Source organism: Ovis canadensis, chromosome 9 (assembly GCF_042477335.2).
Source record: "Ovis canadensis isolate MfBH-ARS-UI-01 breed Bighorn chromosome 9, ARS-UI_OviCan_v2, whole genome shotgun sequence".
In the NCBI taxonomy this organism is placed as follows: domain Eukaryota; kingdom Metazoa; phylum Chordata; class Mammalia; order Artiodactyla; family Bovidae; genus Ovis; species Ovis canadensis.
This window is the reverse complement of record NC_091253.1, coordinates 74,149,888-74,170,032: the sequence shown is the minus strand read 5'-3', so window position 1 is coordinate 74,170,032 and position 20,145 is coordinate 74,149,888. Positions and strand designations below refer to the sequence as shown.

At 34.1% G+C, this 20,145-nt stretch overlaps 1 protein-coding gene across 2 annotated transcripts in view; it reads right to left on the bottom strand.

The window, feature by feature from the left end:
• CSMD3 (CUB and Sushi multiple domains 3) overlaps positions 1-20,145 on the bottom strand; it is a 1,383,361-nt gene that overhangs the window by 1,160,879 nt on the left and 202,337 nt on the right. For both annotated transcript variants that reach the window (XM_069601113.1, XM_069601114.1), the window contains exon 3: positions 12,473-12,585. In XM_069601113.1, the coding sequence (XP_069457214.1) occupies positions 12,473-12,585 (113 nt within the window). The remainder of the gene's footprint in view (positions 1-12,472; positions 12,586-20,145) is intronic.

Here is a 20,145-nt window from a genome sequence, read left to right as displayed (position 1 = left end):
GTAGAATCAGTATTATATTACTCATTTTATGAAGAACTGAGCCTCACAGCATCTGAGTGATAAAGTAAGCCTTAAGTACTAGACCTTGTAAGGTTTTTTTTTCCATTATCTTATATTTCTTACTAAGAAAAAAGATGTGCTATTTACAAAATAAATTCATATTAAATTATAATTATCTTAAAAAACATCTGTGGCATACTATAAGGTTATAATTAACTTATGCAATAGAATATAGTGATGTGCTACATAATAATTTAAAATAAATCAATTTACCAAAGTGAAGAGAAAAAATATAAAAACCATATTAACCATATCTCAGCTAAAGATAGTTCTCAAATGATAAAATAAATCTTTTAACTTTCTGTTCTTTCTCTTCTTGTATTTTCTATCCCATTTTGAACAATTATCTAAATGAATCTCTCAACATGATATGCTAGGCAGAATTCTAAGATGGGCTCCAAGATTCCCATACCCTCCACATGAGTGCTGGTGGAACCTATGGATATGATGGAATGGTTACCGCCCTTCAAAAGGTTACATTATTTGGCTGTGTTGACAGGGCAGCCTCTCCTGTGACTGCTATATGACAAGGCTTCTTTGTTAACCAACTAAAGAGAAACTGTGAGAAAAACACTCTATCTAAGTAAGAAGAAAGCCGTGCTTTAAACTGTCTTTGGGTGGTAAAGAACCACAAGAAGCCTATAAAATCTAAAATTCCTGATCAATCACTGGTAAGAAATAGGAACCTTAATCATACCACTGGCAAGAAAATACATTCTACCAGCAACTAGTAAACTTGGAATAGGATCCTGGTCTTAGGTGTAATAACAGTGTTACCCAACACCCTGACTACAGATTTGTGAGATCTAAGCTAAGAACCCAGCTGACCCCTCCCAGACTTCTCATCTATAGGACTATGAGATTATAACTTGTGTTAGTTTGCTAAATGGTGGTAATTTATTATGTGGTAATATAAAACCAATATAGATAGGAAGGATCATTTTGTGGAAAAATCCTTTTACTATCCTTATGAGAAATAAGTGTGTATGATATGTCTACATAGCAAAGCACAATAAAGTATTGTATAAAACGTAGCAAATGATAGCTAGTGCTTGACAGTTATGACCAAAAGAGCATGCTGCAAAATGAGAAATAAAATCTTCAATTTTAAGCATAGTATAAGGACCAAAAGTACTGATAAGCACCTTCAAAGATGAAAGATAACCAAAATAATTATATATACAAATGAAAATGAAGAAAAATAAGTATATATTTAGAAATACTGAATAATCTTAACTACATAGTTGGAAATATCATCATTAATTTAATAATTAGATGAAAGAACAATAACTGAGGAACATTTAGTTCTCTGACTAATACCAAGAGTCCAACAATCAATGCCTTGAGGTCAGTTCATATTAAAGAAAACAAAAAACCTAAAGAATATTCCAGACAAGATAACATATCACACTATATAGGAAAAGTATAAATTTTATTGGGATAAACTATGTTGTCTTATGTGGTATGGGGGAAATTATTAAAAATTCACTCAAAGCTAAGACTTGTATAACAAGTACTAAAAATAAGATTTGATGACATAATTATTTCTCCCTGCAGAAAAAAATATTTTTATCTAATATAGAACATATATCCATTGGATGCTGTTTATTATTTTTATTGAAATATTTGATTTGCACACTTTATTTTACTTGTGTTTATTTATCATATTAAATGGTATTCTGTAAAAGAGCATAATTATTTGTATAGGGAAGAAACCATTTCAAATTTAATCTAATGCCATCATGCTTATAGTCAAATAATAAACATAAAATTATATTTTTTAACCTTTTACATTTTGTTGAGGAATTAAGATAAATCTAAAATGAAGTTCTTAACCAAACTCATGGTATACTTTTCTTTTAAATTGTGAGCTCTATGCTATCAGTTTTAATAACATCACAATGTATGGTCTTTGAGTGTACAAAACACAAAAATATCTTGACATATAATTAGAATCTTAAATTAATCACTGTCTCAAACTTCATTCTAGCACTCATATCAAAATGATAAATTAAAGCAGTTGACAGATATGACACATTTAGCAGCATATATAAAAAGAGAAAATTTATTGTGAAATGAGATTACATACTATGTTTAATCATCTTATTTTTGGAAAATAAAATGCAATCTTGAATTCCATCCCATCTTATCCATATGAAGCACAAAGATTAATTAGGTCATATGTCACTGGCTTTACAAAAAAAATTTTTTTTAGTTTGTTTTTCTTTTTAAGCCACATGAGCAATTTTGCATTTTTAAATGCTTCATAAAGAAACTATTTATTTCAAGAAAGTAAAGATTTTAAAGCAAAGAAAAATATCCATAGAAAGTAAAAGCAACTTTATAATTTATGGCTTTTCTCAAATAAAAGACCAAAATTTTTCCTAAACCTTGTTAATTTAATGTAAGTATCTGTGATTAAACATAGCACACATTCACCTATTAACATATTCACTGGAGTTTTAAACTTTTGTAAGTGGAAAATGAAAGTGAAAATGTCTGTGCTCAATCATGTCAGACTCTTTGTGACCCATGGACTCTACCCCACCAAACACCTCTGTCCATGGAATTCTCCAGGCAAGAAAACTGGGTAGCCATTCCCTTCTCCAGGGGATCTTCCCAACCCAGGGATCAAACCCAAGTGTCTTGCATTGGAGGCAGATTCTTTACCACTGAGCCACCAGGGAAGTGGGATATGTATTAAATCTTTCCTCATTACTGATTAAATTATTAGATAATCCTGTCAGTCAGTTCAGTTCAGTCATTCAGTCATGTCTGACTCTTTGTGACCCCAGGAACTGCAGATAATCCTGTATGTTGAATTTAATAAGTATTGTGCAGTGTGCCAGGATAGTGTACTAAAATAGGGGGCAATTTACAAAATAGGTAAAAGGTTCTATACCCTCCAGCTTCTCACAGACTAGTGTGAACAAAAAATTTTTTAATGGCAGAATGTAGTGTAATGACAAAATGTGTTCATATCTGAGCATGTAGAGAAAGATCGCTGGATTCCATAAATGACTTTCCAAAGGTAATTAAGGTCTGCACAAAGCCTGGAAAAATAAGAAATAAGTGAGCCAGGCAAGAAGAGGTAGAGATTTAAGGAAAAATAGTTAAAATAACATAGTATATGTAGAAATTTAATACATCTTCATGTGACCATTTTATGAGTTGAGGCAAACAGTGATAAGAAATAAGGGTGGAGATCTGATGTATGTGCTATACTGTGCAGAAATGAGAAATATTCAAAATGGTATTGCTTACCATTGAAAAACATAGTTTAATAGTACTGTTCAGGTTTTATTGTGAATAAAATGAAAATGTGTATCTTCTTGGATAATAGAAGTAAACTTCAAATTAATAAATTCGTATATATACCTAGCCAAATTCACATAGTAATTATAACACTGTGCCTTTTAATTCCATTATGAAGATGATATTTAGGGAAAAGGCTAATTTTTGTAATTCTCTAGATTGGGATTTTTTAACACTTTCAACTTAAAAGAAAGAGAATATAGCCATTGTTTTGTAATAACTTTAAGTTGATACATTCTACAAAAATATTCACTTAATATGTTGTACACCTGAAACTAATATAATACTGTAAACCAACTATACTTTATTTACATAAATAGATGCAAGAGTGAGAAGGCACTCATGACCTAGCTAGAAGGTCACTGGCCACTACAGACAAAACCACTGCTGGGGCCAAGTACAGGGACCTGTGCACAGCCACCCACATCATCAGCTAAACAGGTTATAGAGAAGAGGCTCACCAAAGAGCCAGATTGTGGAGAACAGACCTTTGGAGGGACTGCCTGCAACTGACTAAACTTCTGAAAGGGCCAGACCTCCAAAGACCTCAAACCTATGGTCACCGTTCCAGAAAGGCCAGGACACACCTGCCGACACTCCATGAGGATCTGAGCATTGAAGACAGGTCTCCCAGAGGGCCAGAACAGAACCTGATTGCCTAAAAGCTTGGTCATGAGAGTTAAACTTCTCAGAGGACTATGCCATTTGGGAAGGGACTTTGGCAGAACATGGTGGACTAGATATCTGGAAGTCTAAACCATCAAAGAGTCAGACTTCTAGTGATAAAAATTCTAGAGATGGAACATCCAATGAATCTAGCCATGAAAGATGAGAAATCAAAGGCTTGTGCTGTGGAGTTCAAGGCCACCTGAGAAATTGCCTTCTGTAGTGTCAGACCAAACAGGAGAGGACCACTGGAGGAGCAGGCCATGGAAAACAGTATCACCAGGCTAGACCCTGGAAAATGAGGGAGAACCTGGCTGCAAAGGGGGTGATATGAAAGGGAAGTAAGGGAGACAGGACTTCATCCTAGCTCCATGGTCCAGCTGTGCCTCCTCCTCCTGCCCCTGGCCATTGGTGGCTAATGAGACCAAGAAAATCTGGAACACAGGGCTGATACCAATAGAGGGTGGAGAAGGCAATGGCAGCCCACTCCAGTATTCTTGCCTAGAGAATCCCTTGGACAGAGGAGCCTGGTGGGCTGGTGTCCATGGGGTCGCACAGAGTCGGACATGACTGAAGCGACTCAGCATGCCTGCATGTATTGGAGAAGGAAATGGCAACCCACTCCAGTATTTTTGCCAGAGAATCCCAGGGACAGAGGAGTCTAGTAGGCTGCCATCTATGGGGTCACACAGAGTCGGACACCACTGAAGGGACTTAGCAGCAACAGCAGCAACCAATAGAGGGAGGAGATGGGAAGATAATCTCATCCTCTGCCTGTGACTCCACCCAAGGAGGAGGGAGGAGTTACTCCGGAGAAGGCAATGGCACCCCCCTCCAGTACTCTTGCCTGGAAAATCCCATGGACGGAGGAGCCTGGTAGGCTGCAGTACATGGGATCGCTAGGAGTTGGACACGACTGAGCCACTTCATTTTCACTTTTCACTTTCATACACCGGAAAAGGAAATGGCACCTACTCCAGTGTTCTTGCCTGGAGAATCCCAGGGAGAGGGGAACTTGGTGGCCTGCCGTCTCTGGGGTTGCACAGAGTCGGATACGACTGAAGTGGCTTAGCCAGCAGCAACAGCAGCAGTAAACTTGGCAGTAGATTAAGATATCTCAATACCTAAATAGCCAGTCTTCACAGACTTCCCTTGTGGCTCAGCTGGTAAAGAATAGGCCTGTAATGCAGGAGACTTGGGTTCAATCCCAGGGTTGAGAAGATCCCCAGGTATTCTGGCCTGGGTCACAAACAGCTGGACATGACTGAGCAACTTTCACTTTCACTTTAATGGTACCCTAAAGGCAAAATTATACAGTGGAAGTGAGAAATAGATTTAAGGGACTAGATCTGATAGACATAGTACCTGATGAACTATGGACAGAGGTTCGTGACATTGTACAGGAGACAAGGATCAAGACTATCCACAAGAAAAAGGAATGAAAAAAAGCAAAATATCTGTCTGAGGAGGCCTTACAAATAGCTGTGAAAAGAAGAGAAGTGGAAAGCAAAGGAGAAAAGGAAAGTATAAGCATCTGAATGCAGAGTTCCAAAGAATGGCAAGGAGAGATAAGGAAGCCTTCTTCAGCGATCAATGCAAAGAAATAGAGGAAAACAACAGGATGAGAAAGACTAGAGATCTCTTCAAGAAAATTAGAGATACCAAGGGAACATTTCATGCAAAGATGGGCTCGATAAAGGACAGAAATGGTATGGACCTAACCGAATCAGAAGATATTAAGAAGAGGTGGCAAGAATACACAGAAGAACTATACAAAAAAGATCTTCATGACCCAGATAATCACGATGGTGTGATCACTCATCTAGAGCCAGACATCCTGGAATGTGAAGACAAGTGGGCCTTAGAAAGCATCACTACAAACAAAGCCAGTGGAGGTGATGGAATTCCACTTGAGCTATTTCAAATCCTAAAAGATGATGCTGTGAAAGTGCAGCACTCAATATGCCAGCAAATTTGGAAAACTCAGCAATGGCCACAGGACTGGAAAATGTCAGTTTTCATTAAATCCCAAAGAAAGGCAATGCCAAGGAATGCTCAAACTACCACATAATTGCACTCATCTCACACGCTAGTAAAGTAATGCTCAAAATACTCCAAGCCAGGCTTCAGCAATACGTGAACCATGAACTTCCTGATGTTCAAGCTGGTTTTAGAAAAGGTAGAGGAACCAGAGACCAAATTGCCAACATCCACTAGATCATCAGAAAAGCAAGAGAGTTCCAGAAAAACATCTATTTCTGCTTTATTGACTATGCCAAAGCCTTTGACTGTGGATCACAATAAACTGTGGACAATCCTGAAAGAGATGGGAATACCAGAACACTGACCTGTCTCTTGAGAAAGCTATATGCAGGTCAGGAAGCAACAGTTAGAACTGGACATGGAACAACAGACTGGTTCCAAATAGGAAACGGAGTACGTCAAGGCCGTATATTGTCACCCTGCTTATTTAACTTTTATGCAGAGTACATCATGTGAAACGCTGGGCTGGAAGAGATCGCAATCTGGAATCAAGATTGCCGGGAGAAATATCAATAACCTCAGATATGCAGATGATACCACCCTTATGGCAGAAAGTGAAGAGAAACTAAAAAGCCTCTTGATGAAAGTGAAAGAGGAGAGTGAAAAAGTTGGCTTAAAGCTCAACATTCAGAAAACGAAGATCATGGCATCTGGCCCCATCACTTCATGGGAAATAGATGGGGAAACAGTAGAAACAGTGTCAGACTTTATTTTTCCGGGCTCCAAACTCACTGCAGATGGTGATTGCAGCCATGAAATTAAAAGACGCTTACTCCTTGGAAGGAAAGTTATGACCAACCTAGATAGCATATTAAAAAGCGGAGATATTACTTTGCCAACAAAGGTCTGTCTATTCAAAGCTATGTCTTTTCCAGTGGTCATGTATGGATTTGAGAGTTGGACTGTGAAGAAAGCTGAGCGCTGAAGAATTGATGCTTTTGAACTGTGGTGCTGGCGAAGACTCTTGCAAGTCCCTTGGACTACAAGGAGATCCAACCAGTCCATCCTAAAGGAGACCAGTCCTGGGTTTTCATTGGAAAAACTGATGCTGAGGCTGAAACTCCAGTACTTTGGCCACCTCATGCAACAAGTTGACTCATTGGAAAAGATCCTGATGCTGAGAGGGACTGGGGGCAGGAGGAGAAGGAGACGGCAGAGGATGAGATGGCTGGATGGCATCACCAACTCAATGGACATGAGTTTGGGTGAACTTCTGGAGTTGGTGATGGACAGGGAGGCCTGGCGTGCTGTGATTCATGGGGTTGCAAAGAGTCGGACATGACTGAGCGACTGAATTGAACTTTAAGGCAAAATGTTTGAACTTGATCAAGAGACAAAAAAAAAAAGTTTCTACATATATCTCCTTATGTTATGTTTCAAAAATATGATCTCCTTTATTCTTTAAAGTATTTAAGGTCATGATTCATTAACTTCTTTTATTAACCTAATGTATTCATTCCTCGAAGACTATTTAATATATATAATGTTAATGTATAAATCTCTCTTGCTACAGTTCAGCTCTCTTGCTAGAAGCATAATTGACTTCATTCTCTATTGTAATATCTTCATTAAAGTTCATGCTACTGAAGTTTAAATTTTTAAAGCTTAAGAATAAAAAATAACACCTAAAATTAAAAATCACTGAAGTCCTTTGACATTTTCAAGTAAATATTTTCAATAAACATGTGTGATGGGTAGCTAAAATAGAATGGTAAATAGTATAAACATTATTCTGTATGTGATTTGTTTAAAAGGGACACAGAATATATATGTCACATATAATATATTTAAAAATATATTTCAACTTTTATGTTTCATAGTATTTTAATATGTAGCATTATCAGTAATTCTTATTTTTGTAATGCTCTTTTACACTAAATTCTATATGGTCATATGTGTTTAACTGTTATGAAATCAGTTTGTAGTTTAGATATAATATAAGTCTCTAAAATGTATATAGTTCATTTCTCCAGGGCACATAAGCATATTTTTACCTTAAGGTTAGTGCTTTGATTCTGTAATTCTTAGTCATTACAATTTTTTTCATAATTTTCTAGATTGACAGAAATCCATGTAAAATGTTTAGCACTTTGACTGACACAAATAAATCACTCAGTACATGTTACATGGTAGTAGTACTGTTATTATAACACATTTTTTATGTCTGAATTAAAATTTTAAAATGATTTAATAAAAAATTTGCTAAAACAGAGACTTCTATCTTTGTAATTTCTTAATTACTTAGTCATAACACATCAGTAATCATTATGGCAAAATAGCTACCTTGTGTTTGAAGTATTTTTCAAAACTTTTAATTTTTATATTAATTTCTGGTTGTTAAATTGGGTTATTGACACATACTGAAATTATTCAGTATGCATTGGGATTCTCCCAGACATTAAACTATCCAATTCATATAATATATAAAATGTGAAAGGATTAAAATGTAAAAGGATTCCATTGTAAAAAATAACTTTTAACAAAAACTAGAATATATTTTGAATACCAATTGGTGTATCTGAAAAGACAAAAGAGTATTTTGATTGTGTGCTCCACAGAATACAGATATTACCAGTTTTGTCCAGACCAGATTTTGGAAGATGGTTCTTTGGCTATTCAACTTAGTATGCACTACTGTTTTTTTCAAACTTATTGTTTCACAGAACACTATTATACTCGTTTGTTTTTATAAACCTTAAGAAACCCCTGGAAACAAAGTTCTATGAAACGAATTTTGAGAAATAGTGACAAGAAATTCAAATGTATGATAGACAGTAATGAGGAAAAGTAAAAATATATGCATCTAGATATTAATGGGGAAAATTTGCCGCAGAAATTTAATGCCTCGCAGCTTCAACTTCAAAAAGTTTAAAAGAAAAGTATTTCTGATAAATGGTTAAGGGCTCTGAAACTAAATCAAAATTTGTGCAGGGACATCACCTTCTACAGTTTTAAAGTAAATGGGCTGAAGTAAGGCAACAGAAGTTTGTGACAAAAGAGACAATCTGTGAAAATCACAGATGACTTATATTTATCAATTATTCTGCATTGGATTTGCAATTGCAATGCATATTCCAGGGCTTCACTCCACAGTCTGATTCAGGATATGTTATTAGAGCCAAGAATCCTACATTTTAACACATTCTCCAGATGATTCTAGTGTATGTGGTCTGGTATTGGCAGTTTGAAAAATACAGATAAATGCACAGATATCATTAATAAATAGAGATCTCATAAATTCTAGTACACAAGAACAATGTCTCAGGAAAGTTTAGAAGATACAATAATTAGTGTAAAAATGATTATATAAAGGGAAATGAAATGATAAATGAGATTCAGATATTAGGATCATTCTGATGATGCATGCACAGGTGTACATTTAGAGGACAGGCTTTGAAATTTCAAACCAGGTTTTCTGAACTTCACAATACACCAGTTGGGCCTTGATAGTGTCATTGCTGCTACTGCTAAGTCACTTCAGTCGTGTCCGACTCTGTGTGACCCCATAGACAGCAGCCTACCAGGCCCCCTGTCCCTGGGATTCTCCAGGCAAGAACACTGGAGTGGGTTGCCATTTCCTTCTCCAATGCATGAAAGTGAAAAAGTGAAAGTGAAGTTGCTCAGTCATGTCCAACTCTTAGTGACCCCATGGACTGCAGCCTACCAGGCTCCTCCGTCCATGGGATTTTCCAGGCAAGAGTACCATTGGGAGTGGGGTGCCATTGCCTTCTCTGTGATAGTGTCATTGGCTGTGGTTAAATAAACACTAGTAGCTACTCCCTCTGTAAAATGTTACATAGTGTTGCATGTGATATAGTAGGATTAATGAATCTTAACCTCACAGGGGTCACTGGTGGTAAAGAACTTGCCTGCCAATGCAGGAGATTTAAGAGATGGAGGTTCAGTCCCTGAGTCAGGAAGATCCCCTTGAAGAGGGCATGGCCACCCACTCCAATATTCTTGCCTGAAGAATTCCCTGGACAGAGGAGCCTGGTAGGCTATAGTTCATAGGGTCACAAAGAATCGGACATGACTGAAGCAACTGAACATGCACAAGCACAACGTACCCTGCCATACCCCAGAATCATTGGAACCTGTGAATATTACCCTGCAGAAAGATCTTCAGGTGTGGATTATGCTTATGTGAATTATGCTTAAGGATTTGAACATAGGTAGATTGGGTCTACCTGGATAATCAAAGCTAATCTAATGACATTGGCCTTTAGAAGCTGAGAAATTTCTCTAGTTAAAGTCACAGATGAATGAGGAAAGAAGGTAGTAAAGAGATGAATTAAGAAAGGGAAGTCAGAGAGATTTCAAGTATGAAAAGGATTCATTGCACTAGTGACTAGCTCACAAATGTGGTCTTACATGCAAGGAAGAGAGAGGCCTCTAGAAACTGTGGGCAATGGGTACTTTCCAGGGCATCCTGATAAGGGCCTAACCAGCTGACATTTTTATTTCAGCCATATGAAACTCTGAGCAGAGGACTAGCAGAGACCACCAGGACTTTTTAGCTACAGTTTTCTATGGTAGCCACAGAAAACTAATATTACATGGTAGAAGATTCCCATCGCAAATCAATACCTGATGATGTTCTGCAGTTTGATAACCAATCTCTCAATACTACTTGGTTGCCTAGTACCTCATATTAATATTTTAAGTCAGGATCTCCCATGCATACATTTAAATGTCATGAAGAAACATGAATCCATTTTTACTGAGGCAGAAAAGACAGAAATTTAATGTTGTATAGGTAGAAACAACGGAGAGCTATGAAAATATTTTTGAGACTATTTCATGAAACTTGATAGTCAAACCAGAAAGTATGACAACTTTATAATTCATCTTCCAAGTTTCTACAATTTCAGTATACTTAGTACTTGCTGAAAGAATAAACTATATTAAAATATCTTTATACTTTGATGAGCCGAGTTCAAGTTCTCTATTATGGAGCCTTTAATATAAAATTATTGTATTACTAGCTTCTTCAATATTGCCAAAATTACACTTAAAATTAAACCTTTGTTTTATAGTGTTTAAAAGTGTGAATTAAGTTGCCAAGATAAAAGTATTCAGCTATTGTGAAAGCACCTTCAGAAATAATGATTATTACTATTACAATGTAGGAATTAAGTCATGGAATGCATTCTCCCCTGGTAGAGAAAGACAGTTCAGAAATATATTAGGTATAAAATTGTCTTCATAACTACTGTGATATGGCATTATTTAGGGCATCAAAAAGATAAAATATTTTTCCTTGATTGTTTGCTAGAGAGTACTTTTTTCCCCAGGGTGAAAGCACTAGATGAAATTCTTACCTTAAAACACCCCCCCCCATGCAAACTATTAACCTTTATACTAAATCAATCTATTTTATATGAGTTTTTTTTTGCTAGTGTGCCCTTTAAACATATTATATTTTGAATTACTATGTGTTTTAAAAAGTAACCACCCTTCTACTATATTTGTATACCTTTTACCATGATGCTAGATTTACTGCGGTATATTCTGGTTATGTGGTCCTGGGGAGGTGAGCTGAATTTTGTCATGCTATTCTTATGGGTAAAAAAGATACCCTTCCCTAAACTATGTGAAATTTTATTGTCAAATCACAGAAGAAATTACAACTACATGACCTCAATATATAAACCCTTGAGAACACATTCCTGGAGGAGGAAATGGCAACCCACTCCAATATTCTCACCTGGATAATCCCATGGACAGAGGAACCTGATGGGCGATGGTCCACGGGGTGGCAAAGAGCTGGACATAACTGAGCACATGCACATACATGAGAACATTTAATTTTTCCCTTCAGAATTTTTTTTTCATTTCAAAAAGAGAAAACAATGTAGATTCTATGCATTTCTAACACCATCATCAGAGCCTATCAAACAATATTTGTATCGTGAAACATGAGTACGCACACTATGTGGGATAAAGAAATATAAAGATTATTAATGGCCTCAAACTTCCATTTTTTAAAGTTTTCTTTGTTTTCCTCTTTTTTGATTAAGGAATTATGCATCTGTGGAACTGGAAAGACTGGCTTAAAATTAGGGCTAGTTTCCTTTCACTGACCCGTTTTGATCTCTTTCATTAAAGTTAAAATCTATAATGATGCCATGGTTTCATCTCCTAAGATTTTTAAGGGAAAACTTTTTGTCCGTCTAGGCACATTGCAATGAAGCATTAAAGCATACTAAGTGTAGCTTTGTATTATCTATTGATGATTATCGAGAAGGTGAATCTTGGTATAGGATTTGATATAACATGATGAGCTGTATCTTCTGTCCTGGTGATTTTTCTTCTATTTTTACCCTGGACAATTTTGGTTTTATTACATTAAGTTGGGCAATGGTCTTTTTATATTACCATCACTTACCTTCATAGTATACTTTAAATCCATGAGCACTAACTGCAAAATCACTGGTCAAACGTAGTGAGAATACAGATTTGGTACTTGTTACTGGTGGTGGCAGATGGAATCCTGTTAACCTAAAACATAAATGGAATTAACTGTTAGTTATAGACATTTTACCTAATAGAACTGAAAGAGTATTAAAAGTCATTTTTATCAGATCCCCAAGTTTTGTATAAGTGTGTGTGTGGTGTGAATTAATTTACGACGTTGATTTGAACATATCATTTATATAAAGTAATTACTATAAGTATATAAAAACATATTTATGTGTGTGTATTATTACTGTTTATCATATCTATTATATATATCATTTATATTAGGGTATTGATCAATTCAGACTTTGGGAAATAAGTTATGAGGCTATGGATTTTCTGTGTGCATTTTAATTGTTGATTTTAACAACATTTAGAAGACATTTTTGCCAGATCATTTTCCTGATTGTTTAAAATATATATAAAGAGTGGGAAATATTTAGAGAAATTTGATATTGAAAGAAGAAATGTGATATAAATATGAAACTATGAAACTGAAATATCCACAAGTGAAAAGTGATTTTGTTTTAACAGACTCTAGGAGGTTCTATTAAAGCTAATAGTTGCAAATTATTTTTGGTTAATAATTCATAGTTTGGCATAACAAATATTTGTCTGATATTTTGCCCATAATTCACTAGTCATTTTGCTAATAATTTATTGCATATAATTATAAGCTCAATTATATAAAAGGTAATTTACAATTGACACTTTATAAACCAGAAAAGAAAAATTAAAAATAAGAAAAAGCACATTCATGGGATGTAATTTTTCTAAAACTAGTGAAGATGAATTATTTAAAATTTTTGCTATGAATTGCCTTTTACATCACATTCCCATTTTTTATTCTTAATATAAGAGTAAGAATTGAAAATTTTATGCAATATAATTAATCTATTTTTTAATATACTTGCTATTTTTGCCCAGCATTATATAGGCAGGATTAGTCTGTACTGAAATTACAATACATTTTTATTTCTGAATAGTATAAGTTCTTGTTTGTCTCGGATTTATTTACTCTAAAAATTTACGAAGAACCCCAGAGATACTATAGGTTTGATGTATCAATATTTACTCTATTTAAGTAAAAATGAGAAACATTTTAAAATGTACATTGATTACTTTATTTTAAAATATCCAGAATAATGCCATTACATGTTGACATAAGTAATATCTTAATATTAAATAGCTTTCTCCAAAACAAAAAATGAGAATACATTGTACTCTATTTTTTGCAAATCTCTTTAATGTTTGGCCTATTAGTAGAAAATGGCTAGATTATCATATCTGCTCCTTTATTGAATATTTTGCAATACATTATTTTGTTTGATGGGTATGAAGTAATGTAATTTCAGTTAGATATTTAGTTTTAAAAGGGAAGAGTGTTCTAATAACTTTTGCATGTAAAAATGGTTACTCTTCTTTGATATTACACAAAAATTTGACAGTTATAATATTGAATTCAAACTGAATCAATTCATTTTTTTACTCTGTAACATTAAATTCCTTTGGTTCACCTTGCTATTGTAATAGATTATATTTACTCATGCATTTTTAACATTATGTATACATTGGTCATTTGAAATATATTGGTTCACTGAGTTAGAGATCTTCCAAGTATTGATACATATTGATCTATTTCACTATAAAATACTTTAAAATCACCTTTATTTTTATTTCTATTGAACTAACCAGAAAAGTCTTTAAATTTGGTGAAGTTCTAAAGCTTATAGCTGTAGATTAAAGTTTTCTAAGATTTTAAGATTTTAATTGAAAACTCAGATTTCATCATTGACAGCAAATCTGCCAGTTGTTTTTCTTGTAGTAACAAGTGAGGTTCTTTTTCTTTTTTTGGAGGGGCAAGTTCAGTTCAGCTCAGTTAGTCGCTCAGTCATGTCCGACTCTTTGGACCCCATGAATCACAGCACGCCAAGCCTCCGGGGAAATAGATAACAAATGCCTAAGTGTGACTAACCATAGTTTACCTGTTAGTCATTCTTTCAAATAAAAATGTTGTTCCATGGGAAAATGTGGCTAAGTCTGCTGACAACTCAAACTGTTTTTCCTCTAGCCAACCATCATATTTTGGTAGGCATAAGGAAGTTTTGTGTTTGTTTCATTTTTTTTTCCATTTTATCACAGAGGTTGTTAAAAAGAGTGTTACAGGATGGACATTTAATAAAATAATTAGTTATAGATTTAACAGGAACATTCTTAGGAACAACTGGGTTTCTTTTCTTTTTTGTGTTTTGCACTACAAGTGCGCGGCACTAAAGAAAACAATGACTAATAATTACAAATACAGTTTGAAGTTACTGACTTCTGTTAATGCACCAGCAGTTTTATACCCATCATTACTATTGTACATGAGGGCAAATGTCAACACAGACAAAAAAAGTGAAAAATGCCTCAGTAGTATTATGGGGCTTCCCTGGTGGCTCACATGGTAAAGAATTTGCCTGCAGTGTGGGAGACCCAGGTCAGGAAGATACCCTGGAGAAGGGAATGGCTACTCACTCTAATATTCTTGCCTCGAGAATTCCATAAACCATCATGGGGTCACAAAGAATGGGACATGACTGAGCAACTAACACTTTCACTTTTCTTTCAACAGTATTATAGAAATAGTTTTAATCTTATGAAGTCCCTGAAAATGTCTCAGTTTTCAAGGATACATGGTTCACATTTTGAGAACCACTATTATATAGGAATCTATTGCAATAAATATACCACAATTAATTGATTCACTCACTGTTGATGAACATTTGGGTTCTATGTACTTTATTCAGTATGTCTTCATCAACAGCTTTATGAAAGTCCACTTTTGGGATTTTCCTGGTAGTCCAGTGGTTAAGACTTGGTGGTTCCGCTTTAGGGGAAGTGGGTTTGATCCCTGGTCAGGAACTAAGATCCTACACTCTGATCTGTGCAGCCAAATTTTCTTTTTTAAATACAAAAGAATCCACTCTTGAACAATCACATAGTAATTTCTCTAGATCATATAAGCATTGGCTTTATTTTTTTCTCTTTTTGCTTCATAAACTATGCCCCCAAAGGGACTTTTTTGAACTTTTTTCTAAATTCCTTTGTGATTTCCTCTTTGTTCTGTGGTTAGAAATACATCTCTTAAATTTTAAACATGGATTTCTTTAAGTATATATATATATATATATATATATATATATATTTTACCAATGTGTTTGTATTACATTTGTCTTATAGTCAGATAACATTTTCTGTATGAATTTAAAATTCATTCAAATTTTCTTTATGGTAGATATTGGAACTTTTGATTATGTACTTAGTTTTCTTATAAAGGACAGCATATTATTTTCCTATTCCTAATTCAAGTTAACACACACTTAACACATTATTATCTCACAGTTACATGTGTCTAAGTAGGTGTAAATTAACTGATTCTCTGCTTATAGTCTCACAAGGGTGAAATCATGATGTCAACTTGGATGCTTTGCTTTCTGAAAACTCTGAAGTAATGTCTGCTTCCACTTCCAAATTCAGAGGGCTGTTGCCAGAAGTCAAGTTTCATGAAGTTGTAGAACTAAGGACCTCGTTCCTTGCTGGCTATTGGCTTGGGGTCATTCTCAGCTTTTAGAAATTGCAAGCATTTATTGATTTGTGGCTACCTTCATCCATCTCCAGAGTGAGAAATGGCAGTCCAGGTTCTCATTCTTCAAATTCTTTAGTTTCCCTTTCTACCTCATCTCTCTGCCACTCCCTCGTCTGTCTCCAGATGGAAGAAGTTTTCTGACTCTTCTACATCTAGTTGGAGAGTTCTCTGCTTTTAAATGCTCATGTAATTAGATTTGTGTCCAAATTGATAATTCAAATATCTTCCTATTATAATATCTGTAATCTTAATTCCATTTTTAAAGCTTCTTTCATCTTGTGATATAGCATATTCACAAGTGCAGAGGGAACATTATTCTGAGATCATTTTTCTGCCTGTCATAATAGGTATATATCAGGGGCTAGTTGCAGTATTCAGTATATCTTTTGGATACATTTGTTAATCTTATTCAGATAATCTCTGTACTATTTGTAAATGCTGAAAAAAGACACTGAAAAAGATATGCTTAAATCTCCCAATAGGACTGTAAGTTTTTATATTTTTCTTTGTAAATACGTCTATTTCAAAATATACTTTGGGGGCTCCATTATTAGGTATATGTAAGTTTAAATTATTATTATATTTCTCAGTGAACTAGACATTTTTTTGTCACTGTTTCTGAAATGAGTTGATCTTAAAATTTATTTTATTTAATAGTAATGAATTTACAACTTTCTTTTATTAGAATTGGGCGGGATCAACTTTTTACCCTCAGGCTTTTGGTATTCTCATTCTTAAAACAATATATCATTATAAACCAGAATATACTTGATTAATACTTTTATGAAATAATATATTTTTATAATCTAATATTATAATCTTGTTTTTTGATAATAAATATATTTAATGAACTACATTATCCATACAGATGGTTATACAAGACAGAAGTATATATGCTACTGAATTATCACTGATTATACATGTTTCAAATTAAGAAATAAAACACTGCAAGCAATACTGAGTGTCAGTTGTGCTCCCTGTGACTCAGTACTATCTCCGTCCCAAGGATATCAACCACTGCCTGACTTCCAATCAAACAAATTTGTTTTCTGGGTCTTAAATCTTTTATCTAAATGAAATCATATAATTATTTTGCCTCTGGCTTCTTTAACTCAACATTACCTTTGTATTATTGTAGCAGTAGTATGGAACTTAACTTTCATTACTATATTGGATTCCATTTTATAAATATACTTTATTTATCCATTCTATTGTTAGTGGACTTTTTTAACCAGTTGAGTCTTTATGAATTAATATTGCCATACACATGTATTACATGTTTTGTAAGCATTTATGTGTATTTCTCTTGAGAATATATGTAGTGCTACAATTTCTGGGTAATTTGGTAATTAATTAGTTGTTAACTAATTTTCTATAGTTTTTCAACATTATTTCTTAGTTTAAAGATGTAAAAATAAAGTATTCTACACTTTAAATGCTCAGAGTATCTTTAAGAAAAGAAAGAAAGATTGTCAGGGAAAACAAAAGGCAAATGATTTTGCAACAACAACAAAGAAGTCTGAAAACATATTTTGCCTTATAATCAGACTATGATGGTATATATGATATTATACTATGAATTATGGCACTCCAAAATTGCTGGGGCTTTAATCCTTGGAATATTTAAATACGTCACCTTATATGACAAAAGAACTTTATAGATGTGATTAAGTTAAAATCTTAATAATAGGAAATTATCCTAGGTTATCTGGATGGGCCAAAGTATTCACAAGTGTCCTTATCAAAGGAAGGTAGGAGGATCAAAGATAGAGTAGGAGAGGAGACAGTGAAAGCAGAGCTTTGAGTGATGCAGTTTCTGACTGTGAAGCTAGAACAGGCACACAAGCCAAAGAAGGACAAGCAGCTTCTACAAGCTCGAAAAGCTAAGGAACAGATTTTCTCCTAAAGTCTCCATAAGAAATGCAGTCCTGCTGACACCTTGAGTTCAGCCCAGTTAAATTCACTTTGAACTTCAATCCTCCAGACTGCAATATAGTGATTTTCTGTTGCTTAGACTACTAAGTTTACAGTAATTTGTTGCATCAATAATAGGAAACCAACGCATAGCTCTCTTTTTGGGCTTTGAAATAAGCATTTTTAAATGTAGCTAAAATATTAACTTATTCTACAAATGGAAATAAAGGTCCTATGGAACCTAGTGACCACTGTAAGTTACAGAAACCCCTGTGACATCATATAAAATAAGTAGATACAGAACCTATTGATGCAGCATTTACTTGAATATAATGTTTTAAAAACCTCTCTCTGTAGGTAAAACATGCAATTTTATCCTCAGATTAGAAGGCAAAAGGGACTGGGGTATATTAAACAACACGATCAAGTTCACAATAGAACCAGGTCCAAGACTATTGCCATGTTTTTGTGTCCCATTTTTTAGTGAACACCCTGTTCGTTGTCCCATTGTCCTTGGTACGTGAATTAAATCTAAATAGTAAATATCCGAAGTACGAATGTACATACTCACATTATTTTACATGCAATGTCAGATTTTTATTCATCTTCAGATACATTAAATAATCCAATAATGTAGACAATATTTAGAACCTTTATCATTAAATTTTCCATGATAGAGAAGAACAATTTGAAGATTTTTTCCCATTTATAAAAAGCAAGTGTTCTGAAATTATCTTTAAATACTCAGCATGTAGTGACGTTGCATAATGGGAGACTTAGTCTTCCTTTTCATTTCAGTAAGTGAGGAAATATGTGTTTTTAAACTTATTTTCTGAATAGTTGTACCATTATGAGGATTTCCAGTAACTTGTTTTACTCCCTTCTGTGATACATTGCATGATTGATTTGAAAATAAACTTTCAGTTATGAATCCCATTAGTTACTTTTCTTTACAAGACTTCATTTTATAATTTAATATTTATGTGTGATTAGTTATTATGCATTCTCTTTCTCCTTGGGCAAAAACTTCCTGAAGGCAGTACTTGGTACTCAATAGTTTATCACTAGTGCTTTTTGCAAAGCATTCCATGTTAAGAGGCTCACTTACATGGTTAAATTAATGAACTGGAATGATAGGAGAATGTGAAAACATCATAATATTTTCCTTTTCAATACAATAATTGTGTTCTTGGAACAGTGCTTTAAAGAATCATAAGACTGTAAAGAAATGTTGATTGTTAAAAAAATTCAAGTGGTCTATTTAGAATCTCTTATTCAGAGTTATTTTTTATCATGTTATTAATATCAAGAGTTAAAGGGAGACTATATATTTTATGTAAATATATTTGAAACATCTTTTAGGAAATAACTATGTAATTTTAAAACACTTCAGGTGAAGCTAATATGATTTGTATAAAATATAAATTATTAATTATATGTGTTAATATACACATATTTTAAGCATATATAAAAATACATTTTCTATGTACTATAAGTATATTCTTTTTTATGGATAAGCATATTTTTCCATGGAATTCAGATATTTGAGAAAGTTTTTCATATATTGTTTTATTGCTTTGTCAATTATATTTCCTTCTTATTGTTATATAATAAGGTTACATAGTGAATGACATTTTGTGTTCCTTTGAAAAGAATACAAAAGTATAGTTTTGTTTTTCCTAACTTGAAACTGAAGAAATCAGAGCTCAGAATTGATCAGAAATCAACATAGCTGATAGGCAGTGGAGCAAAGATATAGGCCTGTAACTCCCAACTCCAGTCTATTTCACTTTCCCTATGATTTTCCCATAGGGGAAATGACTTTTCCATGAGGGCAAAACGAATACGTAATTCATTTTTTTCTTCACAGTGCCCATATAAGTTTCTTAACAAATATTTGGAATAGATAAAAACACGATTTTACCCACATAGTAGCTTTAAGTAGTTCAGGCTGATAAAAACGGTATAATAATCATGAAGTCATTAAATTAAATGCCAGGAAAGTAACGGGGGATCACCATCTATATATGTTAATACCTTTATGGCAAAGACTATTAGTG